The 25949-nt window shown below is 31.8% G+C and overlaps 1 protein-coding gene, 1 long non-coding RNA gene and 2 pseudogenes across 2 annotated transcripts; all 4 read right to left on the bottom strand.

The window, feature by feature from the left end:
• Positions 1–1391: 1391 nt before the first annotated feature.
• On the bottom strand, positions 1392–12394 carry LOC105133882 (probable disease resistance protein At4g27220; annotated as a pseudogene).
• LOC105133883 (probable disease resistance protein At4g27220) lies at positions 3012–13371 on the bottom strand. Its single transcript, XM_011038029.1, has 3 exons — positions 13164–13371; positions 3471–7160; positions 3012–3310 (listed from the first exon to the last, which is right to left on the bottom strand). Exon 2 carries the CDS (start codon positions 7152–7154, stop codon positions 3510–3512), a length of 3645 nt encoding a protein of 1214 aa, XP_011036331.1. The 5' UTR covers positions 7155–7160; positions 13164–13371; the 3' UTR covers positions 3012–3310; positions 3471–3509.
• A 3276-nt stretch (positions 13372–16647) lies between these two features.
• Positions 16648–20159, bottom strand: LOC105133910 (uncharacterized; annotated as a pseudogene).
• A 3747-nt stretch (positions 20160–23906) lies between these two features.
• On the bottom strand, positions 23907–24546 carry LOC105133884 (uncharacterized). Its single transcript, XR_843888.1, has 2 exons — positions 24400–24546; positions 23907–24243 (listed from the first exon to the last, which is right to left on the bottom strand). It is a non-coding gene; the product is annotated as an uncharacterized LOC105133884 (long non-coding RNA).
• Positions 24547–25949: the final 1403 nt, after the last annotated feature.

The raw sequence follows: 25949 nt of genomic DNA, 5'->3' as shown, positions 1-25949 counted from the left end.
TACTTGTGTTCCTCTACACATAGTTCTGTTGCCACATTCTATAGCACCGTGGATTAGGAACCATTCCAAATCCAGCTCTTTGCAGCAAAAGACCTTTGGATCAATATTTGATGGCAGCGATTCCGGAAGAGGCAACATGCCTTCTTCTCAATCCTTACTGAATAAGAGGCTTGTCTTCCTTCACCATTTTCCTATAAACAAGATCACCAAATAATTAAAAGCCATAAGCATTAATCTCATCTTTAAAAAGATGAAGAGACATCCAATTTCACATCAAATAAAGTAAACAAAGTCTTTTTCCTACAAATAATAAATAAACAGAGAAATCACTGAGAAAAACAAGTTTTAAGGTTGGGATGATATCAAAAGGAGGAGTGTAAAGGCCTTGAGGATAAAAAACAAGGAGTGATGCTCTCTAAATGCTTCACTTCTCTTTGTCTAGCTTCGTTAGTTGTTGATCAAATCTAATATAAACCCATAAATCATGACATGGTTGTGGTTATGTCTGACTCACTAACATTAATCTAAAGAAAGACAGAAAGAGAAAGATTAAGACTGAGAGGAATTAAAACAAAGACTGAAAGACAGAGAATGATTAAGACAGAGAGGAATTAAAACATGATGGTTACCTGTAATTCAATATTATATTTATATTAAGAGGAGAATTGACATCTACTAAAGTTGAACGAAGGGGCGAAGGACATCCTTTGCGTTAGGATGCTCCCACTCCACTACTGACTCCAACCATTCTTTTGGATGTATCCCAATTCTTCTAAGAGAAGGGGGAGATGGCTGGCCATTTTCAAGCAACGGAAGACAAATTGGAATCCTCTTCAGCTTCTCACATGTTTCTACTTTAATTTCTTCAAGAGAATTGCAAATCACTTTTGCACCACAAATGATTTTCAGTTCTGGTAGAGATCTCAATCTCAGAATTCACCAGCTGCTGATTTCTTCATCTGTTGTTCCTATTATCTCCTCCATTCTCTCACATTCTTCAACTACAAGCTTTTCCAAGTTTTTGAGGTTTGGCAGCAAGATAAGAGGGAGCAGCTTCTTCATACTCTTACAATTACAGAAATAAAACTCTTTTAAGACCAGAAAATGTACTGTTAGAAGATGGCAATGGAAGTGGAGCAGAGCAGGGCCTAGAAGATAAAACCTAGCTCTCCATGTTACTTGACTTCCGAATGTTGAGGAACTCTAGTTTAGTTGCATACATTATCACGGATGAAATGTTGCATAAAGTTGTTGCATAATTACAATTACGAATTTTCAGTTCTTGGATGTCATTTGGGAACATGACCTGAAAATCTCCATCTCCGTTGATACTCAACTTACTCAAAACAACTATTTTCCTTATGCTGGATGTTGCCCACATTACACAATAAGCTTCATCATCCAAAAGCCCTACACAGATGTGTATTTGCTTAGTGATTTGGTTTGATCCCGAGATCTGAGAAACTCCCCAAAGTCAGAGTAACCATCAAAATGGCATTCCAAAGTTTCCAACTTCCTTAAGCATCCTTGTTCCTTTCCTTTAACCTTAATCGAAGCACTAGATACAAACACTTGCAAGTGAGAGAGTTTAGGTAATATCCCACCGGGAAACTCCATTTTTCCATTTGAACCGAGTGCAAGATATCAGAGGTTGGATAGACATTCCATTCTTTGAGGCATCTTTGTAAGTCCAGTATTAAAGAGATCTAACCTCTTTAGTGCCCTGAGCTTTCTTAATGATGGTACATCCCTTAAGCCATAACATTAATTGAGCAATAATGCAGTGAGAGTCACCAAATCAGAGATAGAAGTAGGCAATTTTTGAATACTGGTGTCAGATAGATTGAGTACCTTGAGCCCACGTAATTGCATGAAAAATGAATCTGAAATAAATCGCAACCTTGTATTATCACATAGAAATAGAGTTGACAGACTGGGACACCTTGGTGAATGGCTCGAGGGAATTTCTTCAATTTGATTCCACATTAGTGAAACTCTCACAAGATTCTCTGTCCACTCCTTTGCATCCGGCAATTCTTTTAATTGCACACCTGCTTTAACCAAGCTTTGAGAGTTCTCTTGCTGTATTTTTTGTCCATTTGTTTGCATAGGACCCTTCAAACAACTTGATTATCAAATAATCTATATCTAATATGCATCAATAACAAGCATTCATGCATTTAGATTTTAAGTTTCTTTTAACTGCCGAAATTACACTTTGATCAAATAATAGTTTTTGAGTGATAATCAATGATTTTTTATGCTTGACTCTCGATCTATATATGCTTGCGAATAAAACCATACCTTTATTTACTTGAAATTTGGTCTAGTTTGGGTTGCACGTTGCTGGTTTTAAGCTATGTTCTTTGTATTCTTTGTTTGTTTTGTGTTTAATTCATTTTATACAAGTAATTTTAATTTTTTTCTGTATTTTATGTTTAATATGTTTTGGTTTTTTGTTTTTAGTTTATTTTTAGATCAACCTAGTTAGGTCAACTTAGTTAGATCAAAACCAGGTCACACGTTTAAAACTCTATTTAGTTTGCCACCTTTATAATCAAAGGATCTTTAGCCTAAAGATGTGTTTGACAAACACATTCTTAGGCATGTCTTGGCAGTTTTTCTAAAGAAAAAAAAAGAGTCTTGTCAAACATAATATTGTAAAAATATAAAAATAAAAATAACTCAAAAAATAGTAGTATAAATATTTATTTTTGTTTGGTGCATAAAATCGAAGTCTCTTAAAAATACAAAAATTATATATATTTTTAAAAAATATATAAATGAAAAAAAATACTTTGAGTGTTTTAACATTTTTATAAAAAATTCAAAAACATATATATTTTCATACATTTTAGATATCATAATCAATATTTCAATAAGCTCTGGAAAATTTAATTCGTGACAATTTGAAGATTCCATGTTCAAACCCCACTTTCACTCACAACCCTTCGAAGATCAAAGGGTATCTAGAGAACTTAACTTGATCAAAGAACAAAGAGCCAGGAGCCAGGAACAGAACAAGAACTTGGAGGTTACTGCCATCCCTCAAATTTTATTTATAGATAAAATCAAAGATTACAAGATCTTTATCATAAAGAAAAATAATCATAATAGCTTAATCCTGTCAGGGCTATAAATCCCGATCTCAAAAGAATGAGAAGCAGCCAAGCTCTTTGCAGAAGAAGATTGCTCAACAGTAAAATGAAGAACTCTGGTTCAATATTTGATGGCAGCGAATCCGGAAGAGGCAACACGCCTTCTTTTCAATCCTTGTTGAATAAGAGGTTTGCCTTCCTTCACCATTTGCCTATAAAAAAGATCACCAAATAGTTAAAAGCCATGAAAAGAAGAGCAGCCATCCAATTCCACATCAAATAAATAATAAATGAACAGAGGAATCAGTGAGAGAAACAACTTTTAAGATTAAGCGAGGGAGGGAGGGAGAGGAATTAAAACACGATGGTTACCTGTAATTCAATGTTATATTTATATTAAGAGAAGAATCGTCATACAGCTCGAGAACGTACAAAAGGTAGAAGGACGTCCTTAGCGTTAGGATGCTCCCACTCCACTACTGTCTCCCACCATTCTTCTGGATATGCAACGATATTTTGAAGAGAAGGGGGAGGAGATGGCTGGCCATTTTCAAGCAACGGAAGACAAATTGGAATCCTCTTCAGCTTCTCACATGTGTCTACTTCAATATATTCAAGAGAATCGCAAATCACTTTTACACCACAGATGCTTTTCAATTCTGGTAAATATTTCAATCTCAGAATTCTTAACTTTGGGAGTGTGGATTTTGTGATCGGATTGGAGCTGCTGCTGCTGATTTCTTCATCTGTTGTTCCTATTATCTCCTCCATTTTCTCACATTCTTGAACTACAAGCTTTTCGAGGTTTGGCAGCAAGACAAGAGGCAGCAGCTTCTTCATACTCTTACAATTACGGCAATAAAACTCTTCAAGACCAGAAAATATACTGTTAGAAGATGGCAATGGAGGAGGAGCACAGAAATACCAAGAAGATAAAACCAAGCTCTCCATGTTATTGCACTCCCAAATGTTGAGGATCTCTAGTTTAGTTGCATACTTTATCAAGGATGAAATGTCGCATAAAGTTGTTCCATCATTACAATTAAAAATTTCCAGTTTTTGAGTGTCATTTGGGAACATGACCTGAAAATCTCCATCTCCGTTGATACTCAAGTTACACAAAACAATTGTTTTCCTTCTGCTGGGAGTTGCCATATACATTCCATAATAATCTTCATCATCCAAAGGCCCTACAAAAATTCTGTATTTGCTTAGTGATTTGGTTTGATTTTGTGGAGATCTGAGGAACTCCACAAAATCAGAGTGACCTTCAAAATGGCATTTCAAAGATTCCAACTTCCTTAAGCATCCTAGTTCCTTTCCTTTAACATTTATCACAGCACTAGATTCAAACACTTGCAACTGAGAGAGTTTAGGTAATATCCCACTGGGAAACTCCTTTTTTCCAATTGAACCGAGTCTAAGATACCAGAGGTTGGATAGACATTTCATTCCTTGAGGCATCTTTCTAAGTTCAGTTTTAAAGAGATCTAACCTCTTTAGTGCCCTGAGCTTTCTTAATGATGGTACACCCCTTAAGTTCTGACACTCACAGAGCAATAATACAGTGAGACTCACCAAATCAGAGATACAATCAGGCAATTTTTTAATACTTGTGGTAGATAGATTGAGTACCTTGAGCCCGTGTAATTGCATGACAAATGAATCTGAAATAAATTGCAACCTTGTATTCTCACAAAGAAATAGAGTTGACAGATTGGGACACCTCGGTGAATGGCTCGAGGGAATTTTTTCAATTTGATTACACATTAGCGAAACTCTCACAAGATTCTCTGTCCACTCCTCTGCATCCGGCAATTCTTTTAATTGCACACCTGCTTTAACCATGATTTGAGAGTTCTCTTGCTGTATTTGGATGACCATGTCCCTAACCAAATCATGCATCTTGAAAAATATACCGCCACCAAGCCTTTCCAATAGGCAGACATTTTCAAGTTTATTAAGCATTGTGTGGCCCTCATCAAATGCTGCTTGACTACTCGTCATTCCTTTCATTATCCCCTCATCAATCAAATAATTTATGAGGACTTCCCTTTCAATTATATAATCTTCGGGAAATAATGCACAGTATAAGAGACAATGTTGTAGTGCTAAATCATCTAACTGATCATAACTGAACTTCAATAACCGGAATACCTCATTTTCCATGTCCTTAAATTTTGATTCTCTCAATTTCTTCAATGTATTCCTCCACTCATGGAGGTCATCAACTCCCCTTAAGCTTCTTGCAACTGTAATAATTCCCAATGGCAAACCGGCACATTCCCTTGCAACATCTACTGCAATTTGCTCCATTTCTAGAGAAAGTGCTTTGTCTTCTCCAAGTTTTTTCATGAACAAAGTCCAAGCTTCCCTCTCACAAAGTGGTGTCAATTTGATTTTGTGTTGGCTATCCATTCGTTTGCAAACCTCTTCTGATCGAGTTGTCATAATCAGCTTACATCCTTTTAAATTGACAGGAATTCCCACTACATGCAGCTCAAAAGAGTTCCATAAATCATCTAAGATGAGAATCCATTTTTGTTTCTTCACTAGTTCTTTTGACAATTTAACAGCTCTGCGTACAATATCATCTTCTTTAGAAAGATCTAAATCAAGGCATGTTGCAACAAGATTCTGCAATCTATTAATGCTGAAATCTCGAGACACAGTCACCCAGTATACATGATGAGAAATGTTTCTTCTTTCTAGAAGCTCATTATGAATATGTTGTAGCATTGTTGTTTTACCAATTCCCCCCATTCCATAAATACCAATAGTTGAGAATTTACCATCCATTAGCAGAGACCATATCACATTCTTCTTCTCTTCATATGCTCGACCCACTAACTTTGTAGAGCTAAGAGGAATTGGATCTCCTCTAGTCTCAGGTGTGTTGTATTTAAGGCCTCTGGAAGAGCTAGTTCCTGCGCCAGGCTGCACTAACCTTCCTCCATTGTCCTCCGCATCCTCCTCCTCCATTGAAAAACCAGCTGATTGATTCACTAGATCAATTCTTTGTGTTGCTTCTCCTCTCTTCTCATGTGCATCGACTGGGTGTCTCCCAAGAGAGAAACTTCTGTCAACATGCTGAATAGATCCTTCACCAGTGTTTCCCATGCCATTTCCCGCTTCTAACTGTGAACAATTTCCGTCCCCCCCCGCTCCTTGTTCCGTGCCCTGAACTCCCACTAGTATCCTTCCAGCATCCCCTGCCAAACAGTGATGTACTGCATTGCTTTGTTCCAACACTTGTAACACTGGTGCTGTCCTCACTGTAATCATGTTCTGCACTTCATTCATCATAACATCATTGCTTACTGTTGAACAGAGTTGATCATAACATCTTCCAAGGCGAAGACACAAAACATCTGTTGGTTCGGATGAATCTCCTTGAGACTCATCGGGCTGATTAATTGATGGTTCATTCATCATGCCATCATTGTTTACAGGTGGAGAGCAGAGTTGATCATAACATCTTCCAAGGCCAAGACACAATAGATCCGATGGTTCGGATGAATCTCCTAGATGCTCATCAGCTTGATTAATTGATGTCCTCTCATGAGAGCTACCTCTCTCCAGATGCTGCACCATTTCTGTTCTAGGTACAGTCTCCACTGCATCATGCAGAAGCTCTTCAGGAGAACTACGTCCCAACATAGACTCGATCTCTTGATCAGTGATGCTATCCATCCAACGTTCGAACGCTCCAGGGGAAAAGGCTTCTTCTTGTTGTGCCATGTCTAAATGCATCACTTCATTGTTCTGTTCTTTTGCAGGAGCTGAAATTGCATTAGTGACCTCATTATTGCTCGATCCTGCTTCATTTTTATTTATTTTTTCTGGAGGGCCATCAATAGCTGCACGGGCTGCATCTTGAACTTCTTCAGGAACTTTCTCACATATTTTAACACCACGCCTTTTCACTCCTGACAAATGCCATTTGATCCTCGAAATGGAAGTATTCTGGGAAAATAAATGCCCACAAAATTTACACTTCATGCCACCATTATTCATATCTTCATCATTCCAGAATCGATCGGTTGATCGAACCATTTTTTCCTATAGAGAAAAAGAGTCACAGAATTGAATAAAAATTAATGGAAGTTACATTAATTGGAAAAAGAAAGGTTAAAACAAAAAATAATTACATATATATATATATATATAAAGCTCAAGGTTAAGGGTCAATTTAGTGTGAACTCCGTAAGACATGGACTATAAAAACCGAGAAAGATCAATTGATTTATTTTTGGAAACTATTGATGACACTTGTCCTTTACTTAAAAAGATTCAAAAAATAGTTGCATGTGATAAACAAAAACACCGACAAGATGAAGTATAAATACTTCACCTTGATTCAAGATGTTCTGCAGGAGCTGCTTTGCCTGAGCAGTATTCGGACAAAAAAGAGCAGAAAGCACAGGCAAGAGAAGAGTATATGGATTTAAAAGATGATTTACTGGGAGCAGAGAATGGTATTAAGAGATTGTTAAGGTAATAGCGCAGAGAGAAGAGTATAAGGATCAAGCAACTCCAAATAAATTTGACAGACCTGAATGGTGTTAAAGCTAGCTAGCATTCATAGAGTCTGGTTTGGTACCGAGGTCTAATTGCTTTTTAAAAAAATTGAAAATTTTTCGGCTTTCAATATATTTTTTTAATATTTTTAAATTGTTTTAATATATTAATATTAAAAATTATTTATTAAAAAATTAAATATATTATTTTAATAAATTTTTAAATAAAAAATACTTTAAAAAATAACAACAACCTTATCTAAAAAACACTATCATAGCATTAGTAATGATCACGTCAATCATACATATATTTTGGAACTTCCGAAAAAGCAATTCAGCAAGTTATTTTATAAATAATAATTTTTTATAATATCATCTGATTATGTTATCATCAGTGCTACTATCTCTTCATTATTATCATTTCATTATTTTTATCACTATCATAATTACCACTATCATTATAATTATTAAAAAAATTATTTAATCATATACTAAAAAAATATAAAATATTTTATATTTTATATTCATGGCTAGAATGACTCTTTATTGACTTGCTTATAATTATTGTTAGCATGACTCTTCATAGCTGTATTTGGTATTGTATTTTAAAAGTATTTAAAAAAAAAAAGTTAATTTTTTTTTTATTTTTTGTTTTAAATTATTATGTTTTTGATGTACGGATATTAAAAATAATTTTTAAAAAATAAAAAATATATTGTTATAATATATTTTGGAATGAAAAACACTTTATAAAAATAACTGCTACCACACTTCTACAGGGTTTGGGAATGCAGTTGAACCTGCGTTCCCAAAAAATTCAAAAAAAATTTATTTTTTATTTTCGTTAAAATTTAATATGGTTTATACGTTTTGGATTATTTTGATAGGGTGATGTTAAAAATAATTTTTAAAAAATAAAAAAAATATTATTGATATATATTTTAGTATAAAAAATTATTTAAAAAATAATTGTTATCGCACCATAAAACACACTTTTTTAAACACGCTTCATCTCAATGGATAGCTGTTGTGAGAAGTCTATACATGGAAGAAAGAAAGTTTTACTTTTTCATGAATACAATTAAAATTAAAAAGAAGAGGTGCATCTTGTATATTTTTCGTCTTGCTATACTTCTTAAAAATAATTTTTAATTATAAAAATATAAAAAAAAAACAATGTTTTTAACATTTTTTTTTATTTTTAATATCAACAAATAGCAAAGGCAATGTCGAAAAGTCGTAAAGGAGAAGGAGCACTGTCGAGAAGTCGTCAGCTTTCCTTGGCCGCGTGCTGATCAATACTGAGCTGGAACTTCAGTGGTAACTTATGATGACTCGAGGACTCAGCAAAGCAGTGTCAAACGTTAAAAGCTTTATAATACTAAATACGTACTTGATATGGTAGAGTATTATCTGAATTGGTGCATAGGTGAAGTCAGCAGTATGCTTTCTAGGCATGCTTTCTCGATCAGAGTAGAATTAGTTTTTTTTTATTTAAATGTTTAATTGTCTAGGATTTTATATTTATATATAATAAAAGAATAATTAAAATATATAGAGAGGAACATCAACAAGAAAAAAACCTGCTTTCCTTTCAAATCTTCCTCTAAAAAAAAGATAAAAAATAAAAAAATATTAGCTTTAAAAAAAACAAACAAACTTGGACAAACCTCCTAAACCTTATCTAATTTTTAAAACTCACAATCCATAAAATATTGCATTAAATTCAATTAAAAAATTTAATTCCCAACCACTTTAGTTTTGAATGATTAAATCATAAAAAAATATTAATAAAAAAATTATCAAACAAAAAAAGTAACAAAAAAAAATAAGAGTAAAATTTGATAGGAAAAAAAAACTAAGTGGAGATGAAATTGTAAAAAAAATAATAATTTAACAAATGATTCTAAATAAAAAAAAAATATTTGTAATTTGATAAATTATTTAAAAATTAAAAAATAATAAGGTGAAATTACAAAATGTTTGTAATTTTATAGTTTATTCAAAATAAAAAAAAATAGTAATAAAGAGATAAGGATCAAATATAAATGTAAAATAAGTTGAAGGGGCTATTCTTAATTTTTGAATGGATTGGCACCGAGTTCGAGGAGGGGAGAGAAAGAGAGAAGAAAAATGAGGGGAAATGGTCGATACCAAACCAGAGACTTGTCTGGTAAACATGCCACCACATCATGTAGGGGCCGAGTTCTTGTAAACTCCGTCTTGAAAGGTAGTTTTTGATGGTCGAACAGTCTTGCATATGCCACCCTTACAAAAACAAGGGTTATTCACATGACGACACGTGCATAGATTTTTTTTTAACAGTATTTAATTTATGTCAAATATATTATTGCTCCCAAGTAACTTTTAAATTTATAATAAAATCAATGTAAAATGACAAAAAAAAATAAAATCTATGTAAGAGAGTTATGTTGATTTTGTTTTTAAAAGTACCAAAGCAAAAACAATATTTTGAAAAGGTAAAAAAAATACTAACTTTTAATATTTTAAAGAAAATTTATTATAATAATAAGCATCTATAAAAGGCTTTTCCAGAGGTGTAGAGTATAGTTTGGATCCATAATTATATTCAACTTAGTTTTTGATATTTTATAAAATTATAAAATTAATCCATTCAAAAGTTTTTAGACTTGAGCGGGTTTAATATACCAATTTAGAATAAGTTTTTCATGGTTATTACAAATATCCCCATGATGGACTATTAGAAACAAGATTTGGACTAGCTTAAAGAATATTGTAAGTTTTAACAGGCTTAATACGCCAACTGAACAAATCAACTAAAATGGAGTAATTAATTGCCAAAGGAGGACCAAACATATAAAAACAAATTATATTTAATGTTATAGGAATGCGGGTTGGGTTAGGTTGTCCGAATTTTAAAAATTATCACCCATATTTATTAATTGCCAAAGGAGGACCAAACATATAAAAACATCTCCGTCGATACTCAAGTTACTCAAAACAATTGTTTTCCCTCTGCTGGAAGTTGATAGATATGGAACGTCAACATCGAAAAGCCCAACAAGGATTTTGTATTTGCTCAGTGATTTGGTTTGATATCTTAGAAACTCCACAAAGTCAGAGTGACCTTCAAAATGGCATTCCAAAGTTTCCAGCTTCCTTAAGCATCCTACTTCCTTTCCCTTAACCTTTATCTGAGCACCAGATACAAACACTTGCAAGTGTAAGAGTTTAGGATATCCCACTGGAAAACTCCATTTCACCAATACTGAGGCTAAGATACCTGAGGTTGGATAGACATTCCATTCCTTGAGGCATCTTTCTAAGTCCAGTATTCAAGTGATCTAACCTTTGTAGTGCTCTGAGCTTTCTTAATGATGGTACATCCCTTAAGTTACAACAATTACTGAGCAATAAAGCAGTGAGAGTCACCAAATCAGAGATAGAATCAGGCAATTTTTCAATAAATGTGTGTTAGACAGATTGAGTACCTTTAGCCCATGTAGTTGCATGAAAAATGAATCTGAAATAAATCGCAACCTTGTATTATCACATAGAAATAGAGTTGACAGATTGGGACACCTCGGTGAATGGCTCGGGGGAATTTTTTCAATTTGGTCATGCATTAGTGAAACTCTCACAAGATTCTCTGTCCACTCCTCTGCATCAGGCAACTCTTTTAAATGCATACCTGCTTTAACCATGACTTGAGAGTTCTCTTGCTGTATTTGGATGGCCTTGTCCCTCATCAAGTCATGCATCTTGACATGTCTACTACCATCATACGAAGCACTTTATAATGGGCAGACATTTTCAAGTTTATTGAGCATTGTGTGGCCCTCGTCAAATGCTGCTTGACGGCTTCTCATTCCTTCCATTATTCCCTCATCGATCAAATAATTTATGAGGACATCCCTTTCAATTAAATGATCTTCAGGAAATAATGCAAAGTATAAGAGACAATATTGTAGTGTTAAATCATCTAACTGATCATAACTAAACCTCAATAACCGGAATACCCCATCTTCCATGTCCTTAAATTTGGATTCTCTCAATTTATTCAATGTGTTCCTCCACTCATGCAGGTCATCTACTCCCCTTAAGCTTCTTGCCACTGTAATAATTTTGAATGGCAAACTAGCACATTCCTTTGCAACATCTAGTGCAATTTGCTCCACTTTTAAAGAAAGAGCTTTGTCATCCTCAAGTTCCTCCATGAACAAAGTCGAAGCTTCCTCCTCAAAAAGTGGCTCCAATTTGATTTTGTGTTGGCTATACAATTGGTTACAAACTTTTTACTGTTTGAGTTGACATAATTAGCTTGCATCCTTCTAAATTAACAGGAATTCCCACTGGGTGTAGCTCGAAAGAATTCCATAAATCATCCAAGATGAGAATTCATTTTGTTTCTTCACTAATTCTTTTGATAATTTAACAGCTCTACATAAATTATCATCTTCTCTAAAAAGAACTAAACCAAGGCAAGTAATAATAAGGTTCTGCAATCTATTAATGTTGAGACACAGTCACCCAATAAACACTAAAATAAATATCTCTTTTTTCTAGAAGCTTATTATGGATATGTTATAGCATTGTAGTTTTTATCAACTCTGGCAATGGTTGAGAATTATCATTCATTAACAGAGACCATATCACATTCTTATTCTCTTCAAATGCTCAAACCACTTTGTAGAGCTAAGAGGAATTGGATCTCCTCTAGTCTCAGTTGTGTTGTATTTAAGGCCTCTATAAGAGCTAGTTCCTGCGCCAGGCTGCACTAACCTTCCTCTATCGTCCTCCACTTCCTCCTCCTCCTCCATTGAAAAACCAGCTGATTGATTCACTACATCAATTCCTTGTGTTGCTTCTCCTCTATTCTCATGTTCATCAACAGTGTGTCTCCCAAGAGAGAAACTGCTGTCAGCATGCTGAAGAGATCCTTCACCAGTGTTTCCCATGCCATTTTCCGTTTCTAAATGTGAACAAATTCTGTCTTCCGCCACTCCTTGTTCCATGCCCTGAACTCCCACTTGTATCCTTCCAGCATCCCCTGCCAAACAGTGATGTACTGCATTGCTTTGTTCCAACACTCGTAACACTGATGCTGTCCTCACATTAACCATGTTCTGCACTTCATTCATCGTGACATCATTGTTTACTGGTGGAGAACAGAGTTGATCATAACATCTTTCATTGCCAAGACACAATAGATCTGCTGGTTCGGATAAATCTCCTTGATTTAACACCATATTTTAACACCATGCCTTTTCACTCCTGACAAATGCCATTTGATCCTCGAAATGGAAGTCTTCTAGGAAAATAAATGCCCACAAAATTTACACTTCATGACACCATTATTCATATCTTCAACATCATCCCAGAATCGATCGGTTGATCGAACCATTTTTTTCCTATAAAAAAACAAAGTCACAGTATTGAATAAAGATCAATTGATTTATTTTTGGAAACTACTGATGATACTTGTCCTTTACTTAAAAAGATTCAAACCATAGTTGCAAGTGAAAAACAAAAACACCAACAAGTTGAAGTATAAATACTTTACCTGGATTCAAGATGTTCTGCAAGAGCTGCTTTGCCTGCGCAGTATTCAGAAAAAAATAGCAGAAAGCACAGGCAAGAGAAGAGTATATGGTTTTAAGAAATGATTTGCAGCTGGGAGCAGAGAATGGTAGAATGAGATGAGATGTGGAAGAGATTGTTACAGTAATAGCGCAGAGAGAAGAGTACAAGGATCAAGCAGAAACAATAATGGAGAAACCCGTTGGACATCAATAATGTTAAAGCGTGGACCCAGTTGTCGTGGAAACTGTGAAGACAGGGAGTAACGTGCACCTCATTTCCATTCTGTTCTTCTCGTATTATTTCAAAATATAAAATAACTTCAAATAAATTTTATATCCTTCTCAATTTCGATCCTTTGCCGCGTATGTTACAGTTTTATTCTGTTTGTTCCATTCTATAAATAGTATTATTCTTTTAATTTTATTTTTTAATATTTAATTTATTATATATTAAATTTTATAATTTTTTGTTTTCTTTCTACTATCTATGTTACAAGTTTGATAAATTATTCTAATTTATTTAATTTAATATCTTTAATATTTAATTAATTATAAATTAGGTTTTGATATTTATTTTAATTTATTTTTTATAAAATTATCTTAATCTTATAATTTGATTTATAAATTTTGTGAGTTTACTGGGGTAATTAAATTGTTTTATTGTATGTTTTTATATTGATTTTTTTCAATTTAATTATTCAATAATAAATTTATTAAAAATTAAGTTTAATAATTTATTTAAAATTTACTTATTTATTTAAAATTATCTCTTATAATATAAATCATGGATTTAGAGTTCATCCGAGTCCACCAAGTTATCATCTCAGTATACATAAATCTATGAACACCATTCAGAAACTTAATATATGGTTTGAAAAAGAACAGAGAGCACAGATCAGAGAAGTTGAGGGGGGGAAGTAAAATAGGGACTGGTAAAATGAGATGTGACGTGGAAGAAAATGTTGCGGTAGCTGACTAATTATTTTTAAAAAGAAAATAATTTTGTTTAATTTTAAATTAATTTGTTTAATACTTTTAATTCTATATATTAATATTAAAAATTAATTTTTTAAAAAATATATATATTTTTAATAAATTTCTAAAAATAATATACTTTGAATTCCACTATATTAATAATGGTCAGTGCAATCATAACTATTAATTATTATATTGTTTGATAAGAAGGAATAGAAGTAACCGATTACTTTACCTCCCAAACATTAGATTCCAAGTTGCTTTCACCTACCATGTTATTAAGAACTAAAAAAAAAAAACAGAAACTACGTATGAACTCACCCTCATCTGAGATGTGAAAACAAGAATTTGAAAGTTAATAGTATAATTTTGTTTGTTTTAATATTTTAATTTTTTTTGTTTTTTCCCTAAAGTAGATTTTTAAAAATGTGTGAGATGTGAAAACAAGAATTTGAAAGTTAATAGTATAATTTTGTTTGTTTTAATATTTTTTTTTTGTTTTTTCCCTAAAGTAGTTTTTTAAAAATGTTTTTTTATTTATTTCTTGTAAAATATTTTATAAAAAACCTAATTAATGAAAAAATATATTTTTACAACTAACCTCCTCCAAACTTAATTTATTTACCTAAAAATATTTTCAGCTTATAAAATTCAATAAATCATTTTACAGATAATAACATGCTTAGAATAGCATCCACTTTCTCAACTATTATCTTTTATATTATTCTTCTCTCACCATAATCATTATTATTATCGTTAAAAAATATAAAATATTTTACATGTAAAAAAAAATTACACAAAACAAATCAATCCTACTCCCCTGTCAAACTCAGTCTTACAAATAAGGTTTATCTGGATGTATTTAAAAATATAGTAATGATTATTTTTTAAAATATTTTTTATTTAAAAATATATTTAAAAAATTATTTTTAATATCAATATATCAAAATGATTAAAAATATTTTAAAAAATATTAATTTAAAACAAAAAAAAATATGTTTTTAAAAATATTTTAAAATATAAAAACAAATAAAATTTTCATCACCAACTAACTTCATATCTGGCTAGGGTTGACCTGCTTATACTCGTGGACAGGATGACCGAACATTTATTTTTTAGATTAACGTGGGTGTCCGAGTTAGTTTGTGCGCACCACGACTAATTTCACGGGCCCTGAAGTTAACGACCATGTAAGTCTTCAGTGACCATCATATAAGCACTTAAGAACTCAAACCTGAGTTCAAAAAAGGAACAAATTTCTTGATTCCAAACTTTTATCGAACATTTAAATAGTTATTACCGAACATTTATTGTTTGACCGAAAATGAGAAGGCTAGACGAATTGATTGTCGTCTTCGTGTGTGAAGACAGCAGAGAAATAAATGAGAGAGAACTCTCTGTTTTTTGTTATGTGAATGGGAGATTTGATGCACAAAATGAGGAAGGCCACTTCGTGATACGTACAATTATTCACAGTAAACCCACCACCAAAGTTTTAATCTGTTTCATGGATTTTGAGTTTGGATGTTGTAACATGATGTTTATTATGTTAAATTATTTATTTTTAGAGTAATTGGTTATTTTATTATTTTTATCTTTAATATTTTTAAATTATATTAAATATCTGTGTATTTAAGGATAAATATATATTTTAATCCATCAATACTAATTAATTATGTTAATATAGTATTTTTCTTGTTAATTATGCTGGCATACATGTTAATGTATCTTGGTTCTTAATCTATGTTAACATGGGTTAGCTCAAAAGTTTACTAACTAAATTCATGATTTAGTTATTTTATCAGTTATTAAATAAATTTTTAAAATATAATTTATATTATTTTTTAATATATTTCTTTAAATTAAAGTTTTTTTGAACTTGAAATTTGCACAAATCTATATTATTTTGTATCTAATTTTTATCAAATAAATAAAAATAATGAGATTCAAACTCGTAATCTCTTGATTATTAAAATTTTTATATCATATCAAAAAACCATCTCAATTTAAAAATTTAAATTATTAAATAAAATATAAAACTATAATATATATTATTTTCTAACAAATGGAACTTCTCTTGGCCGCGTGTTGGTCAATATTGAGCTGGAATCTTGAGTGGTAACTGATGATGACTCGAGGACTCAGCAAAGCAGTGTATCATGTTATGATATAAAGCTTTTGTGGCGGTGGAGAAATGAATAATTTTTTTAAGTTGATGATAAAAATAAAAATAAAAAATATTTTGATTTATGTTAAAATGAAAAGTATTATATATTATAATATTAAATACATACTTGGTAATTAAAATAAATAGGAAATTGTTGTTCTTAATAATACCGTAAAGAATTGTCTGAATTGGTGCATCGATCATATTAGAATTAGTTTTTTTATTTTGTTTAAATCTTTAATTTTTTAGAATTTTATATTTATAAATAAACTTATAATTAATCAGAAGAACAATTAAAATATATAAAAAGAAATATAAACAAGAAAAAAACTCGCTTTCCCCTCGAATCTTCTTCTAACATATCAGAATATAAACGTAATCTTGTAAGGACTGAATGGATGCACAATAAACATTTACATGCCTCTGCATATCTCCCAGGTTGAATCTATGCTTAGCCTCTTTCAACCTCTTCTAAATATTTATGTTCGTATTCCTACCTTTATGTGTATGGTTATCCAGAAGGAAATGCATAGAATTTTGGGTACAGAGTGGACTCATTTCGATATGAGTATCAGATCTTAACATTGTCTCGCAATTGCTACATGAACTGGACTGAAAGGGGTACAGCTGAAGCAAACCTAACAACAAAATGTATATCGAGTAAGAATGTTGCAGCTGGAAGAAAACCTGTATTAACTAGAGATTTTCACTTGACAGTAGGGTGCCTGCACTTGGGAAACTTGCTGATGAGCTTTGAGTCTTGAGATGAACCTGTTTGCTTTAATCTCCTGATGAGGTTACCTTGGCTCTTCATCCAGTTCAACATTTGCAGGGTGCTTTCCATTTCAATCTTTCATCTCGTGATTTTGCTTTCCCGGATCACTCTCAAAGAACGGTTCCACATTCCTCCTTGCCAGAAGTCTCTCCAGTGTCTGATCCCAGATCATCACTCCATGATGAATGTACCTCTAGCGAAGTATATCTCATCCCAGATTAGATTAAGAAATTGAATTTAGCTTCCATGTTAATTCAGCATTTTAACTAAATTTCGCCACTTTCGATAAGATAAACTTTTTAACAATGTTCTTAGTGATTTGCAATGTACAGATTGTTTTATGTGCGTTCACCAATATACCGAGCGTTACAAGCTTGCTGAAGATGTTTCAACATACCAATCACTAGTCGTCTATTGTAGGCAAGAAAACATCGCAAGGATCTCTGCAGGCACATTTCTCTCATTGCCTTATTGCCTTTGCATTACCCTCGATGTTTTAATCAAGTTCAGTAATTCCAGGGCCTTCCGTATTATGCTCTCCCATTGCATAACTCTCTAGATCAGAATGACTGGAAAGGGAGGTCCCATCATCCTCCTTGCTAGAGGTCTCCTCATAGTCTGATCCCAAATCTTTATTCCACCATTCCAGTATTTCTAATGAAGTGTCTCCCTGATAAATCAAACATTTTAAATGATCAACATGAGAAAATGTAGCAGGTACTAATTAAAGATATAGGCTTGCAGATGATTTGTTACAGAAGTTTTTTAACGAATAATCAAAGCAATTTATGGAAAAACAAGTTTCACCTCTTTAATCACGCATCCAATATGAGCAATGAACCAGTTATCCTTACACATCTTGCAGCAATAAACAGGATGATTTGGGTTCCTTTTATCCTGGCAAATCTCACAGTAATATTCTCCATAATCATCTTCGACTACATTTTCCATGAGAGTAAGAGGATCCAAATGATGGTCTTTTTGCTGAACTTTAAATGGCAATGGAATGCCCTCAAGATGTCGATTAATGTTGCATTCAACACAACGATAGAAGGAACCACTGCAATCATTTCCACAGGTCTCGCAACAAAAATTGCCTTTTGAGGGTTGTGGTTCTAGCGACTGGATAAAGCCCTGATCCCCTAGATCTCATGCTACGAAGGAAAAGAGTGTGTGCTCATGGTGGAACTCATGTATGAGAGTGGAAGTTAAGTAAGTAGCACATCTAAAATGGAGAGCAAAATCGCAGATATCACAGTAATAGGCAATATCCCAAATTTGCAGATTGCAGGCTCTGCAGTTTTTTGGATTTCCATCGAAGTCCCGACCAAGAAGGGGGTGCTGCAGGTGATACTGGTGTTGTATTTATTGTGGTGTCTCAAGGCAGGATTCATGAAGGAAGAAGTTGCAGTTAATGCAGCAATATGTTGCACCGGAGATACGGAGCTGACAGACCTTGCATTTCTCTTTAATTCCTCTTGCACAGTTGGCTCTTGTTAATTTATGCTTGTGGCAAAAATCTATAGTTTTGCTTTCTGTCTTCTTCAATTTCTCGCACTGATCATCAGGTAGAGAAGCACATTTCTCATAGCAATGATAAGTGGCAACATCATGGCAAAGATCTCCACAGCCATCGCATATAAAGTACTCAAAATAATGAGGATAAAACATAGTTAGGGTGTGCTGTGAGTGAAGATAGTGTGTCTTTTCAGGGGGCGATTTAGCGCATGATATACGCCAGTTTCCCGAACATTGTTGACAGATATAGCCTGGACCGAAAATTTTGCAGTCGCACCAAGAACAGTAAGTTCTCCTTGCATCTGATTCCTTATTTTCAGGGACCAGGATATGTTCATGCCTGAAACCTTTAAGCTGCATCTTAGAGAAAGAAGAGAATTAACAAACCAAACTTACAGGTCTATTCAATATAATTGGAGGGTAAAACATTGTGAGCAGCTTTGAATGCGTCAGTGCCTTCACTTTCTATGTAATAGACTTTATAAATTTAGAGGAAGCATGCCATTCATGTTAATCATGGTAGAAATAACTACTAAAAAATAATATAAATTATATCTTGAAATCTTATTTAATATTTTAAGTTTTTTGATTGAATTAATTCTTTGATATGGTATCAAAGCATCAATAACCAAGCGATCACGAGTTCAAATATTATTCTTATTATTTGATAAAAATTAAACAATATAATATAAGTTTATACAAATAAATAATATAAATTATATTTTAAAAATTCATCTAATAATATAAGTTTTTGAACTGAATTGATTCTTTTACAATAACAATATGTAGAAAACAACATTTTGAAACCATAATATGATTCTAAGATCAAGAGAACAGAAGCAGAAGTTGAAATAACAAAAAAAAGGAAGATCACTCAAATGGCCTAACCTTAATTTGATTCCAAGGTGGGATAGTTGTGTGCTTGACGAGAGCAAGGCACTTCGTATCACCCTTTACATCTCCATCATCAACCATCTTGGCAGAGGTCCTCGCAGAGTTGAGCTCTGCTTCCATTAGCTGTAGAGCAACCCATGTTATCGCCTCTAGTGAAGTTTCTTCCAAGCGAAGAAAGTTTACCATGTCCAACAAATAAAACATGAGAATCATTATACCACAAACAAATGCAACTCAAAGCATGTAAGGACGAGTCCTGCATGAAGTTCAGAGCATTATATGTCTGATTAAGAGAATTTGAACATGTATATATAGCAAGCAAATTGAAGTTGAATGATAGTAGTTGAAAATTAGACAATAATGCAAACATGGTTTTCACTTTTTTCCTCCATAAGGGCTTAAATTTGGCCTTACCTCCAACATCAGGTATTCAATATGAGCGAGATATGGATTGCGATCAGGGCATTGATCACAGTAGTAAACAGGATACGTTGGATCCCTTTCTTTCTCACAAAGCTCACAGCAATACTGGCCGGAGTCGTCTTCAACAAAGCAATCCTTAAGGGTGAGGGAATGTGAATAGTCGCGGGAGTGGCAATCATTCTCAACTACACGCGCTAAAGGAATGCATTCCCTTTTATAAATTAGATTTTATAATTTCGATCATTCCCAAGTATGTTTCAGTTTTATTCTGTTTGTTCCATTTTATAAATAATATTAATTTTTATAATTTTACCTTTTAATATTTATTTTTTTAGATTGCATTTTATAAGTTTTTGTTGTTTATTTTCTTTGTATTGTCTCAATTTTATTAACTATATCACATGTTTCACAAATTAATTTAATTTTTTTAATTTTTATTTTATTTTTAGTTTTATCATTTAATATCTTTAATATTCAATTGATTATAAATTAAATTTTATCATTTATTTTAAATTATTTTCTATGAAGTTATCTCAGTCTTATAACTTAATTAACTGGTTTTGTGAGTTTATTAGAGTATAATTAAGTTGTTTTATTGTGTTTTTTTATATTGAATTTTTTTTAATTTCATCATTAATAATAAGTTTATTAATATTTGAGTTTTATAATTTGTTTCAATTTTATTTGTTTAAAATTATAATAATCTTGTGATTTAAATCTTATATTTTAAAAATTAATTCAAGTCAGCCTAAATCAACCCAATTCTCACCTTGAATACATAATAGAATAAATCTATGAACACTATACAGAAACTTATTATATGGTTTTTTTTTTAAAAAAAAAAAACAGAGAGCACAGGTCAGAGAAGCTGAGGAGGAAAAGGAAATTGGGGAATGGTATAATGAGATGAGACAAGGAAGAAAATGTTAAAGTATTACGTCTAAGTGCTATTTAAAAATTTTTGAAAAAGTTTTAGTTTTAAATTAATATTTTGAAATTATTTTTATATATTAATATTAAAAATTAATTTTACCAAAATATTATATTATTTTAATAAAATTCTAAACAAAATATACTTTAAAAAATAATATCTACCGCATTTCCTGAACTACCGTAATATTACTAATCGTCAGCTCAATCATAACGATTAATTAATGTATTGTTTGAGAAGACAGAAGTCGCTGGGAAGTAACCAATTGCTTTTACCTACCATATTATTAAGAACTTAAAAAAAAAATTAGAAACTACGAGAATTTGAAAGTGAATAGTATAATTTTGTTTGTTTTAAGTAAAATATTTTACATTTTTGTGTTTGTTTCCCTAAAGTATTTTTTAAAAATTATTTTTTGTATTTATTTCTTGTAAAATATTTCATAGAAAAACTAGCAAATAAAAAATATTTTATAGTTAACCTTCAAATTTAATTTATTTGTGAGAAAATATTATCTATTCTTAACATTCAATAAATTATTTTATAAATAATAATTTATTTACAATATTATCCAACTATATATCTCAATAATTACTTATATTTAACTATTATCATTATCATTTTTTCCATAAATATCATCTTATTATTATCATTATTATTATTATTATTATTATTATTAAAAATATTTTTTTATTTAAAAAAAACTGCTCGTAAAATATTTTGCAAAAAAATAAATGGACTCCTCACCTATCTTGCTAGCCTATCCTAAGTTCCTAGGATTACCTTCTCAACGACGATTCTAAAAATCATAGATTTCAAACCTAGTCGTATCCACAAGGTTGATTTGGTGATCAGTCAACTTAAGACATGGCTAGATTTGAATTTGATAAGTATTAATTTAAAATAAAAAAATAAAAAAATATAAATTTTTTTAAAATATAAAAACAAATAAAACTCTAGTCACCAGCCCCTTGAGACATGTTTGGAGTCAAGTTGGATTTTGAATTAATTATTTGGAGACTCTTCATCTCAGTGGATAGCTGTTGTGAGACGAGAGAAGAAAAAAAGTTTTATTTTCTCATGAATACAATTAAAATTAAAAAGAAGAAGTGCATCTTGTATATCTGTCTTGCTATACTTCTTTAAAAAAAATGTTTTTTAATTAAAAATATATATAAAAAACAATGTTTTTTTATATTTTTTAAATTTTTGATATCATTAAATCAATCATAATTTAATTACTTGTTTATGGGACTTAATTATGATTTATCCCACTTCACTTGTTTCGAAAATTAAAATAGGAAATTTGTTCTGAAAATATTTGATCATTTTAGAGCCAAAAAACAAAGAACCTGCTTCGTTATAGCTACCTATATTTGTTGCCCCTGCTTCTTCGCTGCCGGCCGGGGAAAAAAAAATTAGAATAAAAAAATTTAAGATCCGGGTTGTAGGTTTAATTAGTAATTCAAACAATATAAACAAAAAAATAAACAATATTAACAATTAAGCTCACAAAAATATAAAAATAAAAAATATATAAAAACAATTTGACCTGAACCTATCCAAATTGTTAAACAACCTAGTATTAAAGAGTGAAACTGTACAAAAAAAAATAATTAAAAAAGACAACAAGGAAATTGCAAAACAATATTTGTAATTTGATAGATTATTTATAGATTAAAAAATAAGAGAGTGAAATTGCAAAACATTTGTAATTTTATAACTTATTCAAAATAAAAAAAAAAGTAATAACAAGGATAAGGATTAAATGTGAAGGCAAAATAAATTGAAGGGGCTGGTCTTAATTTTTGAAGGGATTGGCACAAAGTTTGAGGAGGGGAGAGAGAGAGAGAAGAAGAGGGGGTAAATGGTTGTCGATATCAACCTAAAGATGTGTTTAGTCAACATGTCACCATATCATTTAAGGGGTGAGACTTCTAAACACTGCCCTGAAAGGTAGTTTTTGATGGTTGAATAGTCTTGCATGCACTGTCCTCGTAAAACAAGGGCTATCAACATGTCGATACATGTGTAGTTTTTTTTAATAATAATTAATTTTGGTCAAATATAGTATTACTCTCAAGTAACCTTTAAATTTATAATAAAACCAATATGAAATGATTAAAAAAAGAGAGATTATGTGAGAAAGTTATGTTGATTTTGTTTTTAAAAATATCAAAGTAATTACAATACTTTGAAAAAGTTGAAAAGACCAACATTTGATATTTTAAAGAAAAATTATTTTAACTACATGAGTTTGGTATAAAAAATTGAAAGGCTATTTTAGAGGCGTTTATGAATATAGTTGGATCTAGTTTAGATCCATAATTATATTTAATTCAATAGTTGATATTTTAAAACATTATAAACTTAACTCATTCGAATTTTTTTATACCTAAACGGATTTGATATATCAAGTTGGAATAATTTTTTCATGATTATTGCAAATATTCACGGGTTGGACTATTAGAAATAAGATTTGATATTTTATAAAATTATAGACTTGACTCATTCAAATTTTTTTATACCTAAACGGATTTGATATATCAAGTTGGAATAATTTTTTCATGATTATTGTAAATATCCATGGGTTGGACTATTAGAAATAAGATTTAGACCTTATAAACTAGCCTAAAGCATATTATAAGTTTTAACAAACAATTTAGGCTTAATACACTAATTGAATAAATGGACTAAAATGAAGTAATTAATTGCTAAAGGAGGACCAACCATATAAAAACAAATTATGTTTGTCATTATAGAACATATAGGTTGGGTTAAATTATCTAGATTTTAAAAATTATAGCTCATCACCTGATTCGTGATATCAATTTATTAAGTTTTTTGACCCACTGTCATTTGTAATATCTATATTATCTAATTTTGACGAATTGAGTCAGGTCAAATAATACTAATATTATAGATGTGTTGTTTTTTTCAATATCGTATTCTAATTGAAAATGTATTAAAATATTATATTTTTATATTTTTTAAATTTTTAACATTATCACATCAAAACCATAAAAGAAATATTTAAAATGTATCAATGTGATGTTTTTTCATATAAAAAGTAGTTTAAAAAGCATTTTTAAAAACAAGTTGGACCGTATTACTAAACACAAAATTAGCATGGATGAGAAATTAGGAGGACAACACACCTCGAATACAAGAGAGAAATAGAAAAACTAGTGAGTTTCTTCGTATTATCAATCCTGCTTGCTTGCAAATTACTAGCACTGCAACACTTGTCAACGAACAAAGGTATCAGTAAAATGAAGAACTCTGGATCAATATTTGATGGCAGCGAATCCGAAAGAGGCAACACGCCCTCTGTTCAATCCCTGTTGAATAAAAGGCTTGCCTTCCTTCACCATTTACCTATAAAAAAAAAGATCACCAAATAGTTAAAAGCCATGAAAAAATGAAGAGCCATCCAATTAAAAAAATAATAAATTAACAGAGGAATCAGTGAGAAAAACAAGTTTTAAGATTAAGAGAGGGAGGGAGGGAGAGTAATTAAAACACGATGGTTACCTGTAATTCAATATCGTTCAAAATCTACATGGGGACGAAGGACATCCTTTGTGTTAGGATGCTCCCACTCCACTATGTCTTCCACCATTCTTCTGGATAGGCAACGATACTTACAAGAGAAGGGGGAGGAGATGGTTGTATTGTGCGTACTGGATCGAAAGCAAACACAAATAAAACACAAACAAGCAAATTTACATGGTTTCCTAAAACCGGGTATGTCCACGGAAGCAGTAGATTATATATTATTAGAGGAATGATACAAACACTCAACTCAACCGAGTACAATCCCACAAAACCCAGTGTTTCACTCAAATCTACACTTTCTCACTTTCACAGTTGCACTCACCACACTTTCACCCTTTTTACTCTTACCACATTTACACTATATTTATCTTACATTGCTAAGATTGATCTTTGATATGGGTATCATCAGTTGAGAATTAGGGAGACAAACATTTCAAAGACAGCTTTTAAAACTCGGTATGGTCATTATGAGTTTTTAGTGATGTCTTTTTGGTTGACGAATGCACCAGCAGCTTCTATGGATTTGATGAATAGAGTATTTGACCAGTTTATTGATCAATTTGCGATAGTTTTTATTGATGATATTTTGGTGTATTCGAGGTCTAAAGAGGAGCATGAGCAACACTTTAGAATGATGCTTCAAACTCTGTGAGATCATCAGTTGTATGGCAAGTTCTCAAAGAGTTAGTGTAGCATTTCTTGGGCATGTAGTGTCAAGGAATGGGATTGAGGTTAATCCTCAAAAGATTGAAGCAGTTAAGCAGTGGCCTAGGCCTACTTTGGCAATAAAGATTAGAAGTTTCTTAGGTTTGACCAGCTACTATCGGAGGGTTGTGGAGAACTTTTCTCAGATTTCTGCACTATTGACTAAGTTAACGCAGAAGAATGTTAAGTTTCAGTGGTCTGAAGCTTCTGAAAAAAGTTTCTTAGAGTTGAAAGAAAGATTGACTACATCGCCTATTCTAGCAGTACCATCAGGTTTTGGCGGTTACATAGTGTATTGTGATGCTTCAAGAGTGCTTCGAGAGTGGGGTTAGGATGTGTTCTAATGCAGCATAGCAAGGTTATTACCTATGCTTCATGACAGCTGAAGAAGCATGAACAGAACTATCCTACACATGATTTAGAAATGGCAACTGTCATTTTTGCTTTGAAGATTCGGAGGCACTACTTGTATGGTAAAACTTGTGAGATTTTTACAGATCACAAGAGTTTGAAATATATCTTTTAGTAGAGGGATCTAAATATGAGGCAGAAGAGATGGATGGAATTGGTGAAGGATTATGATTGTACCATACATCACCACCCGGGCAGGGCAAATGTAGTTGCCCGATGATTTGAGTAGAAAATCATTAGAGAGCTTAGCTCATATTCAAGAGGTATGAAGACCTCTAATTAAGGAGATGTATGAGTTAGTGGATAAAGGAGTTAGATTTGATCTTAGTGAAGTTGGAGTGATTAGTACTTAAAAGTGCATTTTTATCATGGTTTTATATCATCATTTTGCACTTCAAGTATCAATAACT

This window comes from Populus euphratica, unplaced genomic scaffold (assembly GCF_000495115.2).
Source record: "Populus euphratica unplaced genomic scaffold, PopEup_1.0 scaffold54.1, whole genome shotgun sequence".
In the NCBI taxonomy this organism is placed as follows: Eukaryota; Viridiplantae; Streptophyta; class Magnoliopsida; order Malpighiales; family Salicaceae; genus Populus; species Populus euphratica.
The sequence above is the reverse complement of the archived record's forward strand: the minus strand, read 5'-3'. Positions and strand labels throughout refer to the sequence as shown.

Coding starts and splice junctions, on each gene's coding strand:
- LOC105133883 (XM_011038029.1), bottom strand. CDS start 7,154: ATGGTTCGATCAACCGATCGATTCTGGAATGATGAAGATATGAATAAT.